Raw genomic sequence first — 25,248 nt, forward strand, 5'->3', positions numbered from 1 at the left:
ATTCTAAAATGAGGAAACTAAACGTACTTATGGAACTCAGGATCATTCATTGGATTTATATGAACTGAATTACCTATAAGGGTTTACAAGGTTTGTTTATTTAAAATATTTATATCCTGCTTTATTATATAAATAATTCGGGCAGGTAGCAACATGGTCAATAAAAAGAGCACAGTAAAAACCAAAGCAAAAGTACACAGTGGCAGAACAAAAATAGACAACATGGTCATTTCATTGGAAACACAGGACTATGGAATAACTCATACATGAGAGAACAGAATCACTGGGCTCCAAACGTCTTCCCAAAGAGTCAAGTTTTTGACTAGCACCTGGAGGCATACCATTTTGGGGATAGGTGGGTCTTTCTGGGGAGAGCATTTCATAGAACTAGCAGTACTACTAAAAATTCTCTGTTCCTAGTGGACAATCCACCAAACCTGTTACCCATCAACCATCAAACTTTGCATTGTGCAGGCCCTTGAGGTAGTACTTACTAGAGATACATTGGCCTTTAAGATACAAAGGGCCCAAGATGTGTAGGGCTTTAAAGGTAAGAACAAACACCTTGAACTGAATAAACCAGTCAGCAGACAGTGCAGATCAACCAATACTTGGAATAATATGCTCTGACTGGCTTGTTCCTGCTGGCAACCTGGCTGTGGTATTTTGCACTATTTAAAGTCTTCGGGCACTTTTCAAGGGCAACCCCATTTAGCATGGGTTAACAAAGAATGATGGTTAGGGTTGTACTTTTGTTATTACAGACTTTCACTTTGGTCCACTTAGGGCCCATGCATGTGTGTCTGTAGCCGAATGGGGCAGTCTTGTTCACAAAACATGTGTTTCTCTCTCAGTACCTCTTTCCAATCCAGCAACCCGGGCTGCATAAACATTGTCTTCTTTACAAAGCTGAAATAGTGTCAGCTGCTCAGGAGAAAGAACAAGCACTGTATTCAGTCCCATTTGCTACCAAATAGCTGGTTGATGGGATTTCTTATTTTTGAAAAAGCAGGTAACTCATAAAGTACTTCAGACGTGCTCCGTTGGAACCGGACTTGTTTAAGTTCACACATTACATTTGGCATTACATCTGTGACTAGCACTATATAACAGAAACATCATCAAACTCAAGCTGAGCATATGGATATATCCTCATATATAAAATATAATCTAAAGCTAGCCAAAGGAATAAAACTGGATTCGCACGGCATTTTTTTTGTTTTCTCATATTAAATATTTGTGCCATTATAAAATTGTTTAATAAAAATGCACTATGTAGTCAGAACACAAATTGCGGAATTCTTCTGTACTGTTGAAAAAAGATACCTATTTCAGAATAAATAATTTGAACCTATGTTTGTGGAAAATACTCTGGAAAGAATGCAAATAACAACTGGTAAAACTCTTTACTCAGACCCTAGAACCTCTTAAGCCTCCTTCCTGCTACACCCTCTCCCCCTCCCAAAAATTAGGGCATTGTGATGCAGCACACAGAGTTGGGAAAATCTGGAGAGCCATGATGTGCATGGGTCTCTGTGACTTGTCACAAGTATACTTCAGATCATGCCACAATGAGAAAAATGTAATATGTATTTCTACTGTTGTTGCTATAAACCGACTCAGGAGCCCTTTATTTACTGAGAGTGATTTCTTGCACTGGATATGAAGGAATTGTGATTTATTTTTATTTTTTTGCAGTAGTTTGCATTTTAAAAAACATTTTTCCCATTCACAGTTCACATTCAGGTAGCCCTAAGGAAATGTTTGCTGTATAATGCTTTTGCAAATTTAAATGTATGTTATGTCTCTTTATATCTCTCTAATCCTTCGAGCTTCTCTCTGTATATGATTTAGGGTTACATTCCGAAAAGCAAATGGGAGATGGATACTTCTGAAGCAAAACTAGGTGGGTATTTCATTTCTTTTTCCAAGTAAAATATATATGACAATATTTGTACGTCTCTTGTTTGCAGCTCTGAACACTTACCTAAGGCAAAATGATATGAATTGAGTATACCATTTCTGAAAATACAAATATCTATGAGCTGTGTAATATGCACTTAACTTTTATTGTTGGAAAATGTACAAATAATCAAATCCTTTAACTTGTAGCTTTTTGTGTGTTTTGGTTGATGCAGTTACTTTTATTCTACCATTCACATAAGTGAGTTGTATTTGCATTTCCTGCTGAGCTGCTGAGGATAATAGAGTCTAATAATAATAATAATAATAATAATAATAATAATAATTTATTATTTATACCCCGCCCATCTGGCTGGGTTTCCCCAGCCACTCTGGGCGGCTTCCAACCGAATATTAAAAACAGTACAGCATCAAACATTAAAAACTTCCCTAAACAGGGCCGCCTTCAGCTGTCTTCTGAAAGTAGAATAGTTACTTATTGCCTTGGCATCTGCTGGGAGGGTGTTCCACAGGGCGGGTGCCACTACTGAGAAGGCCCTCTGTCTGGTTCCCTGCAACTTGGCTTCTCGCAACAAGGGAACTGCCAGAAGGCCCTTGGTGCTGGATCTCAATGTCCGGGCTGAATGGTGGGGGTGGAAACGCTCCTTCAGGTATACAGGACCGAGGCCGTTTAGGGCTTTAAAGGTCAGTACCAACACTTTGAATTGTGCTCGGAAACGTACTGGGAGCCAGTGTAGAGCTCTCAGGACCGGTGTTATGTGGTCCCGGCGGCCACTCCCAGTCACTAGTCAAGCTGCCGCATTCTGGATTAATTGCAGTTTCCGGGTCACCTTCAAAGGTAGCCCCATGTAGAGCGCATTGCAGTAGTCCAAGCAGGAGATAACCAGAGCATGCACCACTCTGGCGAGACAGTCTGCAGGCAGGTAGGGTCTCAGCCTGCGTACCAGATGGAGCTGGTAGACAGCTGCCCTGGACACAGAATTAACCTGTGCCTCCATGGACAGCTGTGAGTCCAAAATGACTCCCAGGCTGCGCACCTGGTCCTTCAGGGTCTTTACATTCTTTAAGCCTCAATACTTCTGAGTGAAGATATGAAGACCATACTTCATCTTGTTTCTGTCTTACGTTTATTTTCAACTATCTTCCTTAATAGCATGCTTCCTCTTATACTAGTGCCATAATGCAGTAATTTAATTGACCAGCCTAAACAATGCATCAGAAAGCTTTGTAGAAGTGCAGCTTTTGTTTCATATGATTCCTGGGAATAAACCTTATTCAAAAGGAAGTTGGCCTGACCATTGAAATCAATTTTATAAGCACATTTGTGAAAGAAATAATCAAAGAAATAATATATACATAATGCCGAACAATACGACATATGTTGACATAAAGGAACTCCCATTACTTTTCAGTTTCTCTGTTAAACAGATTGCATTAAACCATTAGTGCTGCTTTCCATCATCAGTCTTGAAAGCTTTGCTGGACAAAATACTAATAAAGTACGCCATCCCCTTCATTGTACAGTAGAACCTCAGTTCTCAAACCGCTTCATTCCCAAACGTTTTGGCTCCCGAATGTTGAAAACCCGGAAGTAAATGTTCTGGTTTTCAAACATTCCTCGGAACCTGAACGTTCGACGCAACTTCTGATCTGCAAAAAGCCTAGCTGTCAGCCAGTTGGAAGCAGCATTTCTGAATTTGAACGTTTCGGAAGTCGAACGTCCTTCCAGAGAAGATTACGTTCAGCTTCCAAGGTTCCATTGTACCTTTAACTTCCAGGATTTTAGGTACTGCAGGCATATTAAGCATTTGTCTATGTATTTAAAGAACTGATAACCTGCCCTTTATCACAGCAGTCTCATTGCTGTAAAAATTAATGTAACACACAATGGCAATGCTAAAGTTAAAAAATCATCTGAAACAATAAATAAAATCATCTATATTAAACTACAGAGCAGATATCTATATGAGTCTGGGTTGGTGTCAATCATACAACAGAGGGAAAGGGTTTCCATAATCAATTTAGAATTGATTGATTGAACATGCTACCTGAGAAGCTATCGCTCTGCTTTGGATTACATTGAGAGTATGTAGCATAAGCTGGAAAACAAAGTGTATGTGGTGACCTTTGAGAGTTTGAATTTGAATATTGGTGCATGCTCACAATATACACACACAGTGTATACACTCATACTCAGTGTTAGGGTGCAGTGTAAAGAGACTATTTCATTGCTTGTACTATTTGCATAAAATAGCCTTTTCAGTTGTGGCACCTTTTCTGCTGCTAAGTTCTGTTGGATGTGCTATTGAAATCTCAAAAGAGCATCGCAAGTTCCTAATATCAGCCAAAATCATGCTGGAGAGCTAAGTAGTTGAAAAGAATCTACCTAATAAAGTCTTCACATGCAAGAAATGTATATATTACTGTCTCTAATTCAATGTCATATTTTGTCATACCTGCGTAGTGTAAAATCTTGATGGATTTAACATAGTTCGTAAATAGTTACATGATTTTCTTATGGGAGTGCATGCATTTTGACCTCATATACTCTTGTGTATCTGACTATAGTAAGTTTTTCCTTTTGCATTCAGCAATTAATTTTATATACAAATGCATAATTGAGAGTTTGTACATATTCAGTCCCTCTTCAAGTTCAGAGAGTGTCCATTACTATCGTCTCAGTATTATAGTAGTTTCATGAGCTTTCAGTCCATTAGGTTAAATTAGATATTTAGTGACTTGAAACTGGTGGTCAAGGTTTCTGATGGTAATTCTGGAGGTTCAGAAGCAAGAGAAAGCAGTACATCTTGATTTGCATAGAATACATTCAGATGTGCATACTACATTCAGTGGGGAGGAAATGACAGTTATATAGGAAACATCCCTTGCTTACTCTGTACCTGGGGGTTCCTGTAATTTCTAACTGTTGCTCTGTAACAAATGGTAGGAAACATCTGTCTTACCATGTTGCCCTTATGGTTGGGTGGATGCTGAATGAGGTGTGTGTTCATGAACTGATAATTGTTGGGGTCACATACTCACTGTAGAGGCACAATTTGTCTTTATGTGACTGTTGTAAACAAACCAAGAGTCTCATAAGAACATTGTATGTAAAACTTCCAGCAGTAACATTTTCACATAAGGAAGAGTCCTACATTAATTTACTTTTAAAATATTAGTGCTGCTGTGATTTGAGGCAGCTTCCAAGGGTATTGAAACTGGTCTAAGTAAATAATTCAGTCCATTGTCAAAACATAACTTTCAGCAATTGGGGCGATGGGGGTTAGAAGCAATTTTAACCATCTCTCAAAGCAGTTTTAAGACAGCCGTGAAAACAAAGGTAATAAAACCCACTTAAAGGGTGTGCAAAGAGCCAGTGTCTTTAGCTGGCATCTTGAAAATGGTCAAAGGAGGATACTAAGCAAATGGACATTAGAAGGGAGCTCTACAGATGGTGCAATGAGCCAGAAGGCACCAGCTTTTGTTGCCCTCCATGTCAACTCAAAAGTAGGGGCATGCTTAGTAGAACCTGTGAAGACAATAACTGGGCAGGTTTGTTAGGGAATAGGTGGTTTTTCAGCTAACCTGGCCCCAAGCCAATGCTTTAGAGCTCTATAAATTAGAGCAAGCATCATGAATTGTGCCTAGAAACAAATTGGTAGACAGGAAACCTCTTTAAGTGCTATTGAGAATGTTCCTTCTATCAGTCTTATCAGTTCTAGGTAAGACTTGCCACTTTGTTCTAAATTATTTGAAGTTTCCGAATGATCTTGAAAGGATACCTCATCTAAAGCAAATAGCACTGTTCTAACCTGGATGTTATCAAGGCATGCATAACTCTAGTCAGATCTTGTTTTTCAAAAAATGGCCATGATTTGTGTACCAAGTGAGGTTGCTTAAAAGGTGCTATGAGCCATGAAGGGTACTGAAGTTGTCTGCAAAACCAGACCTAACAACACCAGGCTGCAAACCCAATCCTTTAGGGTGAATGGAAGCCCAGCAAGAACTGTCCAAATATTTTCTTGCTCAGCTACATCACCAGCCAACAGTACTTCAATCTTACTTTGCAGTGTTTCTAACTACCAGTTCCTGGGTACCAGCAACAAGTGGGGGGGGGGCCTGTTGGCCTGATGCCATTCTGGTGGGATTCCCTGAAGTGTCTGGTTGACCACTCTGACAAAAAGAATGTTTAAGCTTTCATCTGATTAAAGTTAATCAGAAGGTCTCTCTTTATTATTCCCACCTCCTTCCCAATTTCAAACACATGTTCAGAGCTTCTGTAGTCCATTTTGAAGTAGATTGAAAGAGAATTGTGTGTCAAATGTTAATACTGATGACAATTCAGACCAGATCTGCAGGTGACCTCTTTCAGTCATTTCAGATGCACATTACACAGCAAGGAACTCAAGATGGGTATCTTTGGAACCTTGCAGCATAAATTCCATGGAGCAGAGTACCTTTTGGAACTGACATAGGAACAGAAGCACAGTCCCTCCTGTGCCCAATTTAACATACCAGAAGTACCATGGCCAGTGATATTCATAGTTGACATACCCACCTCCCTTCCCTCCTGATGAAAGTTATTTTATGGGGGCAACTTAGAAAGAAAATCATTTAGGTTGTGTAGGAATACTGCTCATCAGCCAAAGTAGATCTGAAACAAAATGCTGTTGAATGTTGCGATCTGGCCCTGTGAGTTCTCCCTGATAAACCTCAATGAAATGCCACTGTGTTAGATTCCCGATTCATAGATGTATGTAAAATGCTAAACCTTTTATTGTAGTAAATGTTGCCTATAACATAAAATCCTGCATTGGCATTCGTCTGAATTTTCCTGAATTTTTACCTGAAATTTCCTTGCATACCTGCTTGCAAATGAATTATTACCCCAGCTAAAAATGTAACTGCTGCTAAGTGATCATGAGTCCCTCTAACAACTTCACATTTGCAGTGACGCTTTTCATTCATTTCCCTCCACATGATTTTGGTACCAAATCAAACTTCATGGGAAACAGATCTAATGTTCGTCTCCACTGTTTTATAAAAACAATGTGTGAAATGGCTATCACTATTGGCACCTTATATCTTAAGCTGCTCATTGTTTGTTTTATGTTTATTGAGGTAAGTATTTATTGAATTTTGCAGAGTTTTAGGTTCACATCACTTTTTTCCTTTCCTCGTGGAAATTTATTTTACAAGGAAGATAATTGTAGGCAACAAAGAACACCACACATAACAATGCAATGAGGTCACTAGAGTAGTAAAAAAACCTCAGTGTTTGGAATCCTCAGTGTACCATAGATGTGCTTGTGGAATAACTACAGAAAAAAGCTTAAGGAGAAGTTTACTCAATATAGCATATTTATATATGGTCAGAAATAAATACAGGCATATCAATGTGAATGGCATTTGATCAGAAGCTTGAAGGGCTTCCATATTGGAAACAAGCAGGAGAAATTGTGCCATAATACCTTTTAAAATTACATCATGTTTTAAAAATACACAATGAAAAGGAACGAAATATTATGAAACAGGTCACTGAATGAACAAGGACTTTTTGTTCAGTACCTATTTCTCACTTTTCTATTGCATACGTCATTCATATCCCACCTGAATGAGGGAATAAACTCGTCTATGTTGATGATCAGATATGCCAGTTTATGCTTTCATTCAGAACAATTTGATTCCTGGATCAGTGTCCAAGGAACTGCATGAGCAGCAGTTATTTTCTCCCCTCCTATAGCCCCACCCCCACCGTTGCTTTGAAGATGGGGTGGAACATGATTTTCTGCAGCATTGAAGAATGACATACGGAAAGAAAAATTTGCAACATATACACAAGCACATTTTGGCTCCTGGCCCTCTTTTGTACAAGTTCCAACTTCATATCTTATATCACTTATAATCTTAAATGAATATGTAAAGATATCTGCTAACATGGCATTTATACATTAATTGTTGCTATTCGTGATTCTAAACTCTGCTGGAAAATGTTTTTTTCTGAGCAATTTTGTGCATAACACTCAGACTTCAAAACACTTCTATTATTGCAGAATGTTAACAATACTTACCAATATATCTGACTGTTGGCAAATGGTATCTTTGGAGCTGTAACTGCCATTTTTAATTGGATATGTTTAGCATGTTTAACTTTTAAAAACAGGTTAATGTAAGTGTAGCTAAATAATAGATAAATATTATTCCTCCAAATAATATAATTTTGAGTAAATTTAATAGTACTTATCATCTTTCAGGCTTGAAGTAGTTCCAGCAAAAATAGAAAAATGGGGTTTACATTATTTGAATGGAATTTATTTCATACTTAACATTTTTTGTTCTGATTTACAGAAACCTCTTTTGTAATTTGATGTTAAATTAGATATAGCTGCTACTTTGGTTCACTGGATTAATACATAACCTAATTTTTGCAATTCTAATAAATTGATTTTTTTTCTGCTTTCTAGTAAATAGGCAAGGCTCTTTCTACAAACAGATACTTTGGGGTTTGCTCATTTCAGTAGCAATCTCTGGGAACCATTTAGACAACCTCTAGCATTAAACATACTGTTGTACACTTAAAATATATTGGTATACCTAATTTTACAATTGTGTAGTACATTATTTAAATTGTGTAGTATGTTATGAATGGGAAGGAAGCAAATTATGCATATAGAAAATATTTGTGAGCTCTGTCACAAATTTCACCTATTCATACCAATTTGCTTCTCGCCAGTAGCAACTATTTCCTAATAATAAACATTTTTAAAGAAAATTGATCACAATCACACCAAAAGTTTATTAGAGCAGTAATACTGAACTTCACATGAGGCCAGTCATATCCGTTCAAGCAAAGGAAGAATGTGAGAAACTGCTTGTGGGTTTATTCTTTTTATGGCTGGTGCTCTGCACCACAAGTCAGATGTCCTTGACTCCAACACAGGCAGTTCAAAAGCTGTCTTATAGTCTTTCAAAAATAAATGTAGATATCTGGCGGGTGCACTGATATGCATTTGCCACAGCGTTGGCATAAGGCAAGGTATTAAAAACTTTCTTTAGTATTTAAATTTGTATCATTTCAAAAGCATGTTCAAGTATCGCCACATTATATGGCTTGTATGATTATCCAGCACAATTTTTTCTCCTGTATCATCACAGATTGCTGCTTCAAAAAAGTGAAAATGGGTTTTACCATTTTACTCATGAAGACACCCAGCAACTTGCATATACCACTGCTATAAGATAACAACTTGCCCTTCTGAAAGCATTCCCATGCATCTTGTTTGTATTGGGCATTACACAAGTGAGCTTTTTCCCTTTAACCCTGAGGCTGTATGTTTGTTCTCAGACAAATTGGATGGCTTGCGAACCGGTGCTAAGAGAAGGCGTGATTGGGAAGCAATTGCCAGCAGAATGGAAGATTATCTTCAGCTTCCAGATGATTATGATACCCGTGCTTCTGAACCTGGAAAGAAGAGGGTAATATAGTAATTTTGGTTTAATGTCTCAGAGTGTCTCACCCAGAAAGTTTTTCATAAAGCATGAACTATATGTTTGGGTCAGCTAATCTATGTTTGGAAGCACAGTGGGGCCATTGCTTTCATTTTAATACCCATTAGATTCCATTTCTCTTCCCAAAGTTTTCTTCTAAAAATCCGTATCTCGTCATGCTCCGGTAAAAACAAGGAAAATAGCAAAGCTTAGTAGTGCGCATTTATAGCTAAAGGCAGCAGAGACTTCTTAGTAAGAAGATGAGGAAACAGTAAATAAGTAGGGAAATGGAAAATATGGGTGTATTTGATAGATTTGCAATATGACTTGAGGACACACATTAGCGCTGTCCTGAAGTTTATACAGGTTCCCTGAAGAATGATTGGTTCCACTTAGCGCTAAGCCGAATTTTAATGATTATTATTTTTTTGTACCCAACATTGGAGGGGGTGTGGGGAGAGGACACAGGAAAAACCCTGCACTTCTTTCCACATATGCTTTCACTTTCGCACCTGCATCCATTGTGGTGGGAAGGGAGTACATCCTCATTGCCTGGACAATTTGCTACAGTCCGCTGGCAGTTTCCTTGTCCCATGCATACCATTGAAAGTAATGCCATGCAAATGGAAGAATCACATCTGGACATCCTCTGCACTCCCTTCCTTACAGTAGTAAGATACACATTTGGATGTGCATCTTTATACATGCCCCCTTCCTGCCCAACTACTAAACTAAATGCAAATGGAGCAGAGCCAAGGAATGTCATCTCTCTTGTCTTAGCAACTGGGACAGGTTCACTCTTTTCCCCCAGCGAATTCCTTGTGAACAGTTTCACATCTACTGAAGAGGGGGCAAAAATCTTCTTGAAAGACTCCCTGCTTTGCACATTTAGAGCACTAGTTCCTATGCTCTTTGAAAGAAGACGTGGGATCGGAATTCAATAAATAAATATGACACTAAATAAATTCTACTTGCAAACTTGTGAGGGTCGCAAATCTTTGAGCGTTGTAGAATGCTGAACCAATAAAGTTGCCTTTCCTATTTCTAAGTTGTCTGAAGCCTTCGCTGAGCACGAAACCGTATTATTGGCAAAAATGTCTTGCTTCGTTTTCTGGAACTGAGTATCATCCCAATGCTGTGTTCTTTGTAGGTAAGGTGGGCAGACCTTGAAGAAAAAAAGGATGCAGACAGAAAGAGGGCCATTGGTTTTGTGGTGGGACAAACGGATTGGGAGAAAATCACCGATGAAAGTGGTCATTTTGCTGAGAAAGCCCTCAAGCGTACAAAGTACATCTGATGCAACATGTCAAGTAGAATTTTTCTACCTATGAGGTAAGAGCTCCTGTGTCTTGGTGAGTTTTTGAGAATGACCTAAAGAAGGAACAATGATAGCGTTCTCCGCTCGATGATCATTTGGACATTAGGGCATAGATAGACTTGTCAGTTGTGCATGTCTATTTGATATCCAATCTCCTCTATATGATGCATTGTGGCTAGAGGGAATTGGAATGCCACAGTTCAAAAAATTGGGGGAAAGCCTGACTACTGAACAGCAGTCTGCTTTTTTCTCACAGTCCCCAAAACCTAACTACTTTTCTGTAACAGTTTCCTTTTCCCTGCAGGCAGTTTGCTTTGATGAGAACTGAACACAAGGTGATGTGGAACTTGTCATTCGCCCTCTGGAGAGTTGTGCGGTTCTTTTCTTTTGAAACTTCATTTTTTTGTGTTCTTCCCTATTGCATTCCTTGGAATTCTACCTGGTGATATCCAGCACCCCCAAGTTATATGGAGCTTGCATCTAAATGTGAAAGGTTTTTGTGTTAAAATTAGTAGTTCTAGCTTTTATGCGTGCAGTAGAGTGGAAAGATGAAGCCATGGACATTTTTTCTTCTGTACTGTCGCAGAATGTCAGCATTACAATTGCATTGTTGCTTTGTGGCTGTTATTTTTTACTGTACAAACTTTGTAGTTTATTGTACTAGAAAACAGAACAATAAACTTTCACTACCAACCTAGTGAATGACTTAGTCGACCATATATTATATAGGCTGCTCTATTTTGTGTGTGTGCGTTTGTGTGGTTTGCTTAAAAAGATGATCCCTTCAACTCTCTGCGGAATGTTGGAGCCCTTGGTCATTAACATGCCATGTTTCCTTATAAACTTCCTGTTCAAAACAATTTTATTCTTCACACAAAAAATTAAATGTGCATACTAACGCCAGAAAGCATTAGTGTGTGCATGGAGATTAAAAGCCATTTCAACTGTCCTAAGAAGAAGGCTTTATTTTATGTTGGAGAGAAAATGATTTGCCTCAAAGAGGATGGTCAAGCAACTTAATGTACAATGTTCTCTCTGTCTTGTTACATGCTCCGTTTTGCATGCTTGCTAACAAACAAATGCAATGAACTGCTTTTGTCCTTTTCAAGTTCCAATTCAGTGGATTGTGTTATGAATTATAAGGATGGAGAAGGTGCCAAATCGTTTGAATGAGACCATTGCTATCTTAGTTTTCTTTTAGAAAAGGGTGGTGGTGGTGGTCTTGAAAGATGCTTCATTAACTCTTCTTAGCCAATCAGTTTGTGATTGCCTAGCAAATTATTTTTATTCATGGGTACATTAGTAATGATGAGGGCATTTTTTGCTGTATTGAAGGAGGACCACTGTTTAGTATTTAATGAATGGTTTATTATTGTAATATATTTGTTTACTTGACATTTTCTAGTCTGATTAATTATGTATAATTTGGAAACTGTTCCCAGAATGAACAATAGAATATTTGGATACAGTGCAGAATGTTAAATGGCTACAAAAGCTTATTCATATGTATACTTTCCTATTTTGTTGCACTGTGACTTTTTATTGTTTGGTAAGCTATTTGTGGGCCTGCATTTCACAGTAATTACAAGGAGACATGGGAAATTAGAAGCTCTTGTGACCTTATGAAGTTCAAGAGTTGCACTCTTTGTTTCTAAATGAAACTCACAATTTTGTGAGAAGACAAAGGGAATAATTACTGGATCTTTCAGATAAAGATGCTCAGTAGAATCTCATGTTTGAACTCTGCAGAGGTGACTAATTGAATTGTGAGTTTTTATGTAGTGATGCCTTTCATATATAAACCAACTTATTTCCACATGGTACTTAGTTAAGATGGCTGTTGTGGCTTACTGCTCTTTTGCAGAATGAAGTAGGGGAAATGGAAGACCTAGGATTCTCACTGCATCTTCTTTAACTCAGGTCTGAATCTTCCTGTCATACTAGTGTATCTGGATGTAAGTAATTGTACTGTACTTTAATTGCTGGTTTACCATCATTTTCAGTCACAACTTTGGTGCCTTTTGATACTACCAAGCATCATACTATAGTCTGGTACATTATGTGGAGTCATTTATATATTTGTGGTTGCAATTCTTCTACAGTGGTACCTCGGGTTACAGACGCTTCAGGTTACAGACTCCGCTAACCCAGAAATAGTACCTCGGGTTAAGAACTTTGCTTCAGGATGAGAACAGAAATCGTGCGGTGTCGGCGCGGCGTCAGCGGGAAGGCCCCATTAGCTAAAGTGGTACCTCAGGTTAAGAACAGTTTCAGGTTAAGAACAGATCTCCGGAACGAATTAAATTCTTAACCCAAGGTACCACTGTATTCCTGTTCTATGTGTTCATTCACCTTTCCCTGACTCCTATGGTTTGATAGCACCACCTATGGACAACTTGCCACACATATAATATGTAGCAATTGTTTGCATCTGTATCTCAAGCGAGATAGTGGAGTGCACCCCTGAGGGCGAAGTCAAACTGCTGCATTAGCAGCACAAAAGTGACCCCTCCAGGGCACAAGCGTGGGCAGCATGTATGGAGGTCCTGGACTGCCAAGACACAAGACTCCCCTCTCGGCCTCATTTATGTGGTCCAAATGAAAGCAGAGCAGTAGTTTGGCACCAGCTTGGCTGCAGGAGTTGCCGGAAAGAGACATACAAGATGCCATCCTGATGTCTCCAGATTTGTGTAGGGTTTCCTCCTTAGACTTTTCTTCTCCCGAAGATATCCCGCAAGGCAGCTGGTGTTTAGGTGTTTATTTCCTCCCAGATGTGCTACGTTCTCAGATTGACAAGCCCCCTCTACATCACATACAGAACCCACCTTCTTGACCATTGGTCTCACTATTGGTCTTGTCCACTCAATTCACTGGAGCCTGTCTTCGCATGCAGGAGAAGTCCCTAACTCACCGAGGGTTTGAAACTCATCAGCTATCCTCACCTGGTTTAGCTGGCCAGTCAAAGCCATTTCCAGGTGCAGCCGCTGGCTTGTGCTGACAGCTTCTAGGAGCCACAGGTGACAGCTGAATGCAAGGTGGGGACCAAGGATGGACAAACTACCCCAGATGGAGCATGATGTCGTCATCCCCAGGTCCTACCCCTCCCCTAACACCCCATACACCCCCTTTTGCAAGAAGGGAGAGATGGCAAGAGGGCGAAGAAAGAGATGAACAATTGGAATAGTATTTACTTGAACCAATATGACTGGAAGTATGTAATGGATATTCCAATGGACCAACAAGGGTGACACCTATTTTTTCATAGTTTTCTTTTTCCTTTTACTTTCTTTGAGACTCCATGGAATGCCTCAGTGTTCTGCCTCTGAAGAACAGTTGTGGACAGACCACGTGGGAGACCTATTGCCTTGGCTTTATTTTTCAGCATGTATGGTCCTGCCTTTCTAACAATGATTAAGAGCGGTTAACCGGGTTCGCATCTCCGCTCCTCCACATGCAGCTGCTGGGTGACCTTGGGCTAGTCACACTTCCCTGAAGTCTCTCAGCCCCACTCACCTCACAGAGTGTTTGTTGTGGGGGAGGAAGGGAAAGGAGAATGTTAGCCGCTTGGAGACTCCTTCGGGTAGTGATAAAGCGGGATATCAAATCCAAACTCCTCCTCCTCTTCTTTCAAGACAACTTATAGTCAGAAAAAATGATGAAATAAATAAAACCATGACAGTCTTTAAAATGGATTAAAAGGGCATTGACAGGATGAAATAATATGAGGGAAATAATCTACAAAAGCTTGTTGAAATAAAACAATCTTCGCTGTCTAACTAAAAGCAGAAGAGGGGTGAGGCAGCTGTCCCTTGGGAAGCTCTTCTGATCTTGGGCAAATGAAAAGGCTGCCTTGAATACCCACCCATCATTAGACCCATGTACTTCAATAGGACCCGTACATGTAGGTCATTGATGACTATTTGAATAGTACCAAAAAAATAATAAACTAATGAATTACTGTGGGCTGTCCCCTGTGTCCGCTAGATGTTATCACAGGAGACCATTGTCGCAGAAGAGCGAGGGACATTCTCAGGGATGCTCACACCCTGGCCAGCACCTTTTAAATCTCCTGCCCTCGGGTAGGAGATATAGAAGCATGATAAGCTGCACCAACAGGTTAAAGAACTGTTTCTACCCATGGGCTGTGAGGCTGCTGAATGGAAGATAGCAACATTGCAGCTGACGTTCAAGGTTGGTGGTCATATGACAGCACACAATGTAACAAGGACCAAGAGATTGTGGGGGGAGGGGGGTTCGTTTAATATCACTGTAAACAAGTGGTACAGTGATAATAAAGTATTTCTATTCTATAATTATAAAAGTAATTTCTGGAGGCTTTCATTCCACATGTTCGACATGATCAAAGTGAATTAAATATTCAGCTTCTGAATAATATCTGTCAACTTTGTAGAATTGTAGTTGAAAAACGGTAGGTATTAAATAATGTATGCAATATTCTTCGTATAAATGGCACATTGTTTGCCCTCACTAAGAGCAATTTACATCATTTTACTATCAGCTTAGTATTAAAAGTTAGTGGACTCCTTGATCTTTGAGCTTGGAATGAGGTGTTTTTGAGAAATGCTGAATACTTCCTGTATCTACCTGGCTTCCTAAAATGGGTAGTGTGGGAAAATGTTGTCAATACTATAATTCACTGGTACACTTCTCCTCCTGAGCAGGAGGGTGGAATGCTTTGATCAATGATTTGGTACATACCACTTGAGTACCATTGTTGTTGTTGTTATGGTCCCATCCGGTTTCTCTACTTGCTAACGTAACAGTTGCATTCTGCACCACCTGGTGCCCCCGGGCCATCAAGTACCGGTGGCGACCATTTCTCATGGGAGTTCCGTTCCTGGCCCTTGTGCATCCTGGCAGAGTGTCTATAAACATGTCCTGCCCCCATTCCGCCTTCTCTTGGGTCCAAAAGAACCTGCGTGTGAATGATCGCGCGTCAGTGGAACACACCAAAAATGGTCACCACCTGTACTCCAAGGAGGATACTAGAGCATGGACCACAAAGGGCAGGCTATCCCAGCCCAGGAACTGCTAAAGCCAGCAAACCAGCCTAAGTTGGGCATCAGCGCTCCTAGCCACAGAAACCAGTTGAGACTTCAGTGACAAGTTGGGAGCTAGGAGCACTCCCAGGCTACAAACCTGATGTTTCAGAGGGAGTGCACCATCTCCCAGAAAAAAGGTATACACCTAATTCTTACCAGGACTCAGCCTAAGTTTTATTGGCTCTCATCCAGTCCATCACTGCTCCAGACACCTGTCCAGTGATTTCACAGCCTCTCCCGATTCTGACAAATGGTTTTTGCAATACAGAGATGGATACACCAGTATCCTTGCACACAAAAATCCAACATTTCCCTCACTTGACCAAAGTGCCTTTCACATTCAATTTGTTTTAATCTGTCAGAAAAGTTGGTTTTATTTCAGTTTTTAAGCATGAGCGCTCCTATCGATTTGCACTAACACAACCCCAACACCCTTCTCTTTCTCTCATGTTACTTTTTCTAGTTCTTTTTTCTCTCTACTATATTTTCATTAGTTTGGGGGTTGTAGTTTTATAATTGTGGGAGTCGTGGGCCGCCAGAGTGTATGTGATAGGGTAATATACATTGACTGCTGTGTAAATTTACAAATCTTTCTAAAGATTTTACAGTTACTGTACTTACCTGGGGCTGGAGAAGGCACACTGCAACTTCTTCCCCTTACATTTTCTCACTTGTCATGCTGGTTCCACCCTTCACCTTCTTACCAACTACTTTTAAGTGTGTATATTTGGTTACTGTTTACTTCACTCTTGATTGTGCTGCCTTCTGCAGCATAGGACCTTAATCCAAAATTTGGTGTGACCATCATCCAGCTACACAAATGGTACCTCCATAGGAACAGTGCGAGCAGTACTCAAATTCTTGTGCTAGCACAATGAGATTTCTTCCCTCCCTCCCGCTGCGCATGCCATGCCCTGCCCTGTCCACAAATCTCCAAAGTGTTTGGGGAACCTCCAGAACAGATTTAGGAGGTGCACAGAAGGACAGGAGGAACTCCCATTATTCAAGGAGGAATCCTTGAACCGATCGGATGTTAACCTTAGTTCTCTGTTGAATACAATCCTGTATCACTTATTACCAGACTCTGTGACTGATAGCAGGAGAAGACAAGGATGACCCTCATACCGAGGATGAGGATGATTTCGCCATACATTGACTTCACTGTATATGATACTTTGACACACATTGATACTAACCATGGGAGTCCATGATCAAATGCATCTATAATAACCATGGCAGCTTGCATTCTTTGGGAACCGCTCTTTCAAAAAAAGACAATATTATGTTTACAAATCACATTTCATGGAATGAGCAGTCATTAGGATTGCCTTAGGCTGAATTGTGACATTTGATAGCTGCAGTAGTGAACTCTGCCGATGTCGTCCAAGTTGTGTTTTATTTCTTTCAGTAAACAAGTGCTCCATTATAGTTGAATGGATCTTCATTAAATCTAATTGACAGGAAGGTTACACCTGTTATATAGCATAGGAGATCTATTAATTTCAATTAAAATATATAATAGTGCAGATAAATCCTGCTGCTATGTTATGAATGGAGCTACAAAATAAATACTTTATATTGTTTAATGGGGGGAAACCCATTTTGTCTATTTCTTGACCTGCATCATGACTGGCAGGATGCTGCTCTGACAGTGGGGATCATATGCAAATAAGGTAAGTACATACCGGTAGGTGTGGTTATGAAGCATAAGGATGTAAAGAACATGGTGTATAGAACATGATGGAGATGTATACATATTTTTCCATGACATCCTTTTCCGAGTTGAAGTTTAACATTAACTTAAAATCAGTTTCTGCAGCATAAGAAATAGAAGTTGAACAGGAGACACACTAGAGCAGTTCTAGCAAAGTAGCAGGTACTCTCAGTTACCCAGGGTTGTGTGTACTATGTACTAAATAATATTCTGTGTAATTTAATATATATACACACACACACACACACACACACACACACACACACACACACACATACATACATACATACATACATACATTACTTCTTTATATTGTACATAAGCCCTTTGTGGGAGAAGCTGATGAATAAAGACAGAAATAATTACGATGATGGCTTCTTATGCATAATATTGCTTTTTTTTAACCAGTCCATGAAGAGGGATGAGGAATTTTGAGCCCAACAACAATCTCTGAAAATCTTATTTAGCCTCTGGCTTTTGGGATGTTATCCAGAAAACCAGAGATTTGCTTTTTTGAAAAATAACCTGAGACACTCAACCAGATTCTGTATCCTCCACCACATTCTGCTCCTAACTGCATTCTTGTGAAATCATGGCATACACAAAGCCTATGTCATGTGCCATAGTCCGTGTGCCTCATACATACATGGTTTAGGATAACAGAAATCATTCTCTAAATTCATTTAATAAGCATGTGAGTACTAATTGCCTCATTCAGATACCATAATTTAGTGTTAATTGAACAAGCTTTGGATTCATCAGCAAAATAGTCCTTCAGCACTGTTGTGATAGATAAAAAGAGAATTGAAAACATACAAACTACAGTTTAGCTTTATGTCTGAACCCAAATAAACTGTGGTTATGGTTTAAGGAAACAAGCTAACTTCAAGCCATGGTTCATGAAGTAGGCTTGTTTCCATAAACCATACTTAAAATTAACCACAGTTTTAGATTTGGACAAAACATTCATTTGTTTGTTTGTTGAGCATTTTCTGTATCACCAAGAAAAATACATTGGCGGCAAACAATAATATCGCATCTATAAAACAAAGATGCACCACAAATCAGTAGGTCAAATTAATACACCAACAACATAACTTGATTTCAGAGACAGAGTGGATAAACTGGTGAGTTTTAAGCAGGCACCTAAATGTCAATACTTTAGGTCCCTTCCTGATGTTCATTGTAAGGACATGTCTAATTCCAGGTGCTACCACACTTAAATGAACATAAGATGAACCTTGGAATCATATGGCACTACTAAGACACTCACAGAATTGTAGAGTTGGAAGAGACCACGAGGGGCATCAAGTCCAACCCCTGCAATGCAGGAATCTTTTGCCCAATGTGGGGCACGAACCCACAACCCTGAAATTAAGAGTCTCATGCTCTACTGATTGAGCTATCTCCAGGATTGAAGTGACCAGGGAGGAGTATACAAGGTAAGGCACTCCTGAGCAATAAGTTGCAGTTAATTGAAAAGAACAGCAAAAGCTTCTGGTGTCCTCATGGCCATATGAGCCTGAGGCTTGGGCATGTAATATTAAAATGTAGTTTGTCATTTGAACATAATGAAATCTTAAACTCGTCATTTTTTCCAGAAACCTATTGCTTCCAGATTGCTGAATTTTGGAGGTAGGGGAGTTGGCTGAAAGAGTTTATACATGTCCAGGATCATGGCATCAGGTGATGGCTTGCATGTGGGAAAGAGCCATCACAGTGCAAGTCAGGCAGAAATTTATATCATTACATCAGTTCACATGACATTCCTCAGTATAGACAGTTCTCATACTCAACTGAGTACATTGTATCTGTGTGCTTAAATCTGCCCTGAAGCACAGTGAAGCTTCTTTGCACAAGTCTTGACTTCCTGTGCATTGCCATGTTTTGCCCAGATTTTATTGATCTACAATATTTTCTCTGTTGAATACACTCAACTAAATTGGGAATGACTTGCTCGCCTACTTTTAACTAACAACAAAGTGAAGTCTGTGATGTAATGTTGTAATGTTTCTTGCATTGCATTATATTGGACACAATAAAGTGTAATCTCAGGAAATTGTATTTATCTCCAAAAGGATATTCCAGCTCATTGGTGCAGTTCTCTTTTCTCCCTCTTACTCAATTATTTATCCTTTATTCTGATACTTTGGTATACTCTGAGAGGCTGTCTACTGGTCAAATACTGTGAATTCACTAATATGACATTTTCCAGTACTGTTTGTTCCATTGCTGTGTGATTCTTCTCTAGTCCCAGGAAGAAGAAGGAAAAAAAAATACTCCTAGATGCTGGCTAAAATTAAACTCAGGAAATGCTTAGCAAAATATTCATATGTGAATATTTTCTGCAATGCATGCATTCACACATTCTCCTAATCTTCCCAGTCACTGGCAGAATTAAGATATCTAAAGTATCTTAAATGTAAGCCATGGGGAAAGTCTATATTCTAATAGGAACTGGATTCTAGTAAGAATTGTTTTGCTCATTAAATGCTTAAGGGACAAAGCTGGACCCTTTACCTTGACACGATATGCATGTGTGCTTCACCTTTGTATCCCACTGTTCCTCTGAGGAGTGCAGGGATTATTCCATTTATATTCAGAACCACCCTGTGCAAGAGATTTGTGTGTGACTGGCCTGAGGTTTTCCAATGACCTTTGTGACTGAAGAGGGGTTGAAACCCTGGTTCAGTCCAATACGCTGTTCTCTACTTCACACTGTCTAGAAGACAGTGGTTTCAATGGAAGTTTAGAAGGTTACTTGCCCACATTGAACCATGCTGTAGCTGTGTTATAAGGTAAGAGGCCTTTTCCTCTCCCACATCATTGGTTACCCAAGACCCTTGGTTTGTTTTTGTATCAGTAAAATTTTGTTTTTACCTAGTGCTGTTAGCCTTACCTGGCAAAAAATGAGGACAAAGCAGCAGTTGCTTTATACACAATGGTGTCTTTTACTTCTGTCACTCCCAAAGTATTTCTGCACTACTGTTATGGAACTTGGCAAATCAAGTAAGGAAAGAAGGGAAAATAGTGTGGCTTCGCTATGTGGTGATGCAAGATAAGGCCACATTTGGTGGTGGCTGTGTGTGGAACTATCCCCCTCCCTCTGGAGAGAAGGCAGACCCACCGCCATTGAAAGATTTTAGAACATACTGGTACAGTATCTCTTCACAGAGGCATTAGGAAGTCGTTGAGTGGGTACAGCTTTTTTTCATGGTACTACTGGACTGTTTTTATGGATTTGGTGCCATTTTAATTACATTTAAATTTATTCCGTTATTGTGCATTATCTGCCCTGGGATCTTACAGAGTGGTGAGTATTTTATAAATGTAAGTAATAAATAAACTTGGAAAAACAAGAAAATTTGAAAAAATCAAATGAAACAGAAGCTCTTGTGCCACCTAAATGTAGGATGCTGGCAAGATGATGCTAAAGAACAACTACTGTTGAGTCATTTGTAACTGTTGCACACACCCAAAACAGCACTTTGCATTGCTTTGTTTCGTTTCATACAATAAAATGAAAATAGGTGTTTCCTGAAAGCCGCTCACTAAAATGGCAGATTAATGATTATTCCTGTTATAGCAGGATTGTTTGCTACAGTGTTGCCCTGTACTTGCTAAGCTTAATTTCTATTATAAGAACATTTGCTGATTACGTATGTATTTTGTGAAAAATAAACAATTTTTAAAGCAGTTTTTGGTTTGTTCTCCAGCGTATGTGTTTCAGATCCTTTTTCTTGAATGAGTTGTAATGCCCAACACAGAGAGACAGAAAATGAACTTGTAGGACTCAAATCTGATTCATAAATGAGCCATTGAAGTATGGTAATAATGTCACGCCTTAATGTGGGTAAAAGGAACCATGTGATTTCTTCCCATGCCGGCCTTGCCAGGATGTGCTCACTTAGGTAGCTCTGCTTAACTTTCTGCATGGCCAGTGGCAAGGGGCAGACGTGGCCCTCCAAGACCCTTGAGACTTTCCACAGCCACCACCACCCTGCTTCACACACTCCTTGAGAGTTTATGCCTGGCTGGTATGTGTAATTTAACTCTAATATTGCCACTTGCTTGCCAGGATGGAGAAGGGTAAGGCTGCGCAGAAGCTAGCCTACTATACAAAGGTAAAATTTACATTTGTTGCTTTGCCCAGTTTTGCCTCTAGCCCTGCCCATCACTGACATGTGGCTCCTGGAAGATTGCCCCAAAGGGAATGAGGTCCTCAGGATGAAAAATCTTCATTAACCTGTGTTCGATAGTTGAATGTTGATAGCATATAAAATACATACACCCGTGGGCATAGGCAGAGCAGGGCAGCTGTCCCCCCCCCTCCCCATCAATAAAATATAATAAAAATACATAGCAAACTATATACAGTGGTGCCTCGCTTAACGAATGCCCTGCTTAACGAAATTTCCGCTTAACGAAAGGATTTTTCGAGCGGAGGTTACCTCGCTAGACGAATTCGTTTTATGAAAAATTCGTCTAGCGAATCGCGGTTTCCCATAGGAATGCATTGAAATTCAATTAATGCGTTCCTATGGGCAAAAAAAATTCAATGCATTCCTATGGGATTCACTAGACGAATTTTTCATTATAAGAAAAGGCCCGTGGAACGAATTAAATTCATCTAGCGAGGCACCACTGTATTCTCAATTTATATTTTCAAAAAATAAATATATAGATTGTGCCTGTGGGGTACAAAGCCACAAAAAATATCATTACATAAAATGCAACTTCCAACTAAGGAAGGGGGTTTTGGACTCCCAAATCTGGAATTGTATCACCAGGCATACCTGCTGAGCAAGACTAATTGTTGGAGAGCAAGCAGGAATCCCAATTGGGCTACTCTCGAATATAGTTTCATTGAACCTCTTGTGGGGTGGACCAAACTCAGCTCCAACTCTAAGAAATATCGCATTAATCTGGAGATTATTAAAGCACCTATAAAAATTGGATTAACATAAATAAAAATAATAAGGATGACCCTTATCAGCATGAGAAATTAACATGGGCCAACCCAAAACAAAAAATTGAAAATCAAGTAATAATTTGGCAAAACTGGATGAAAAAAGGTGCTTTGACACTGAATCAATTAATTGATGAGAACTACAAATTTGTGGAATATAAGACTTTGCAAGTAAAGTACGGACTAACCAGTGAAACACATTGGCAATATATCCAATTGAAACATATGTTGGAAAAGCAGTTTGGCCCTGACGCTATAGCAGCATCGGAAAAACCCATGCAGTTACAAGATTTAATCTCTGCAGCAAAAACAAAAAATCCTACAGTTGTACTATATAAAACTTTACTTAACAGGAAGAAATACAATTTAGAATATGAAAGACAAAAATAGAGTAAAGAGCTAGGAGTACAGGTAACAAATGATATATGGGAGACAAGTATAAAATCAATAGATAAAGCCTCTGTGGATTTAAGACTTAGACTTATTCAACAGAAAATAGTATTTAGAGGCTGGACTCCAGCAATATTATATCACAAGAAAATAACAAGTGCAGATAATTGCTGGAGATGTGGGAGTAAAAATGGGAACTTAATACATATGCTGATTAACTGCCCAACGATCAGACCATTCTGGAGCAAGGTGAGGATATTTATAGCAAAAGTAATAAAAAGAAATTGTTAGTTAGGGGAACTGAATTTAATTCTAAATTACATTCCGGAAATGTTTTGATTCCACTGAGCATATGGATTGATAATATAGACAGATTAGCTGCATATGAAATAATTGCTTGTTGACACAAAATAAGAATGGATAAATATCAAGAAATTTGGAACGAATAAGTGACAAGGTGGATAACAGTGAGAAATAGAGGGGGGATAAACAAGGAATAGGCATAGGGATATTACTGTATCTAAATTCGTGTTGTCAATTTGTGTTATTGTTATGGTTTTTTGGTGTACGTGTCTTTTTAGTTTGGTGTTTGTACTGATTGGAATAAGTGAATATAATAATAATAATAATAATAATAATAATAATAATAATAATAATAATAATAATACATAGCAAACTGAGGTTCTCCCACCCCCCAAAAAAAGAGGCCTGCCCCGCACCTAACAAAAATCCTGCCTATGCCCATTCATACAACTAACAACAGGAGCAGTGCTGGAACTGTTGTAAAAGTTAGTTTACTTAGTATGGAAGTAGCAATACATCTGAACATTAATGTAGCCCTTTATTTAAAACATTTTTGCACCACCTTTCATCATATCAGATTTCAGTGGGGTTTACAATACAGCACAAAACAAATGACACAATAACATGAAAAAGGAAGTTAGAGCCACAAAACTTGCTGGATTAGATGGGGGGGCTGCCTCACCGCCCTACCAATTTGTTTTGATTCTGAAGAAAACTGAAACGATGCCACTGTAATATTAAAAAGGAAACTTCTTCTGTTCCACCACAGAGATAAATATTGGTTCCAGTCTTAAGGTCTAGTTACATGTACTGTACACATTGATATTACAAACAACAATAACAAGCAATGCAAATCTGTCTCGGGAAGAGAGAATTTAGAACATAGGTAACTGGTCTTTTATCAGATCTAACAGTAGGTTTGCAGGTACTGTGGCAGAATGTTTTCACAACACCTACCTGATCCTTTAAAAAAACACATATGGAGTGAACCTGGGACTTTCTGCATGCAAAGCATAGGTACTACCACTGACAAATTATCCATCCCCATAGAAAGGATAATGGAGGTATGGTAACCCAACTGCCTTTTCCCTGCCCCAATGCTTCCTCCTTTTGTTGTTGGCATCCAAAGGAATATAAAGGGAATCTTAAAAGGAGGGTTAGGACAGACCCAGAAAAAGTTTAAGTGAGGCCTGAGCAATATTGAATTCAAATCAGATGGCTGTGGATAAAGTTTAGCACACAATGGTTACACAAGGAACCCAGCTGTGTACACATACTTTTAAAGCACATTTTATGCTGCAGAGTGGGAAAAGGAAGCCACATAAGACAGCCTGGTGCCATTGCACAGGTTTCAGAGGCTTCCTACCCAGGGCTGCTGCTATCATTAAGCCAACTATGCCGTTGTCTAGGGTGCAGACTTCAAAGGGACTCAGGACTGACCTTTGAGGAGCACACTTATATACAATTAGTTGTACACTAAAACATTTTCTTTTACATTTGAGAAAGACAATAAAAGATAGTTGTATCACTTACTCTTCCAATTTAAAATAAATTGAGCAGTTTCAGGTTTTGTGTTTTTAATTATTATTATTATTTTGCTTTCTAAAACCGAAGTTAGCAATTTCTATTTCGGGGTGCAAGTAATTAAACTTGTCAAGGGCGCAAAATAGCCTGACACCAGCACTGTTCCCACCGAAGATTCACTCACTCATCCCCCCTCCCCCCAATCCTGCTCTTTCCTCTTAGCACCGCCTACTACACCCTGGCCACCCGCCGCCGCTTGCTTTCCCGAACTTCGAACTCTGGGCAGCAGATGGCGACGAGGAGACACGGAGGGGCGGAGTTTGAGAGCTGTATGCAGATGAAGCGCCACCGCGGAGCATTGTGGGGAGACGCGAACCGGGGCGCGGGGCGGGCATGGAAAGATCGGGGCTCCATCAGACTGGGCCGGTAGATGATGCCCGGCTGCGGGCGAGCATAGGGAGGCGGGGACAGAGCCCTTGGGCGGGCCTTGGTGCGCTCGCTATGCTCTGGAAGAGCGCGGGAGGACGGCGGCCCGGGTCCGGCCTGAGCAGAAAGC

The 25,248-nt window shown here is 39.6% G+C and overlaps 1 protein-coding gene across 8 annotated transcripts in view; it reads left to right on the plus strand.

The window, feature by feature from the left end:
* YLPM1 (YLP motif containing 1) overlaps window positions 1-11,426 on the plus strand; it is a 49,251-nt gene extending 37,825 nt beyond the window's left edge. For 5 of the 8 annotated variants that reach the window (XM_088672239.1, XM_088672248.1, XM_035108491.3 and 2 more), the window contains 4 exons: window positions 1,855-1,906; window positions 9,269-9,399; window positions 10,562-10,743; window positions 11,034-11,426. In XM_088672239.1, coding sequence (XP_088528365.1) covers window positions 1,855-1,906; window positions 9,269-9,399; window positions 10,562-10,708 — 330 coding nt within the window. In that variant the 3' untranslated portion in view covers window positions 10,709-10,743; window positions 11,034-11,426. The remainder of the gene's footprint in view (window positions 1-1,854; window positions 1,907-9,268; window positions 9,400-10,561; window positions 10,744-11,033) is intronic. The other 3 variants (XR_015950576.1, XR_015950589.1, XR_015950574.1) reach the window with 1 other exon arrangement.
* Window positions 11,427-25,248: the final 13,822 nt, after the last annotated feature.

The sequence above is a fragment of the Zootoca vivipara genome, chromosome 1 (assembly GCF_965207765.1).
Source record: "Zootoca vivipara chromosome 1, rZooViv2.hap1.1, whole genome shotgun sequence".
NCBI classification, from domain to species: domain Eukaryota; kingdom Metazoa; phylum Chordata; class Lepidosauria; order Squamata; family Lacertidae; genus Zootoca; species Zootoca vivipara.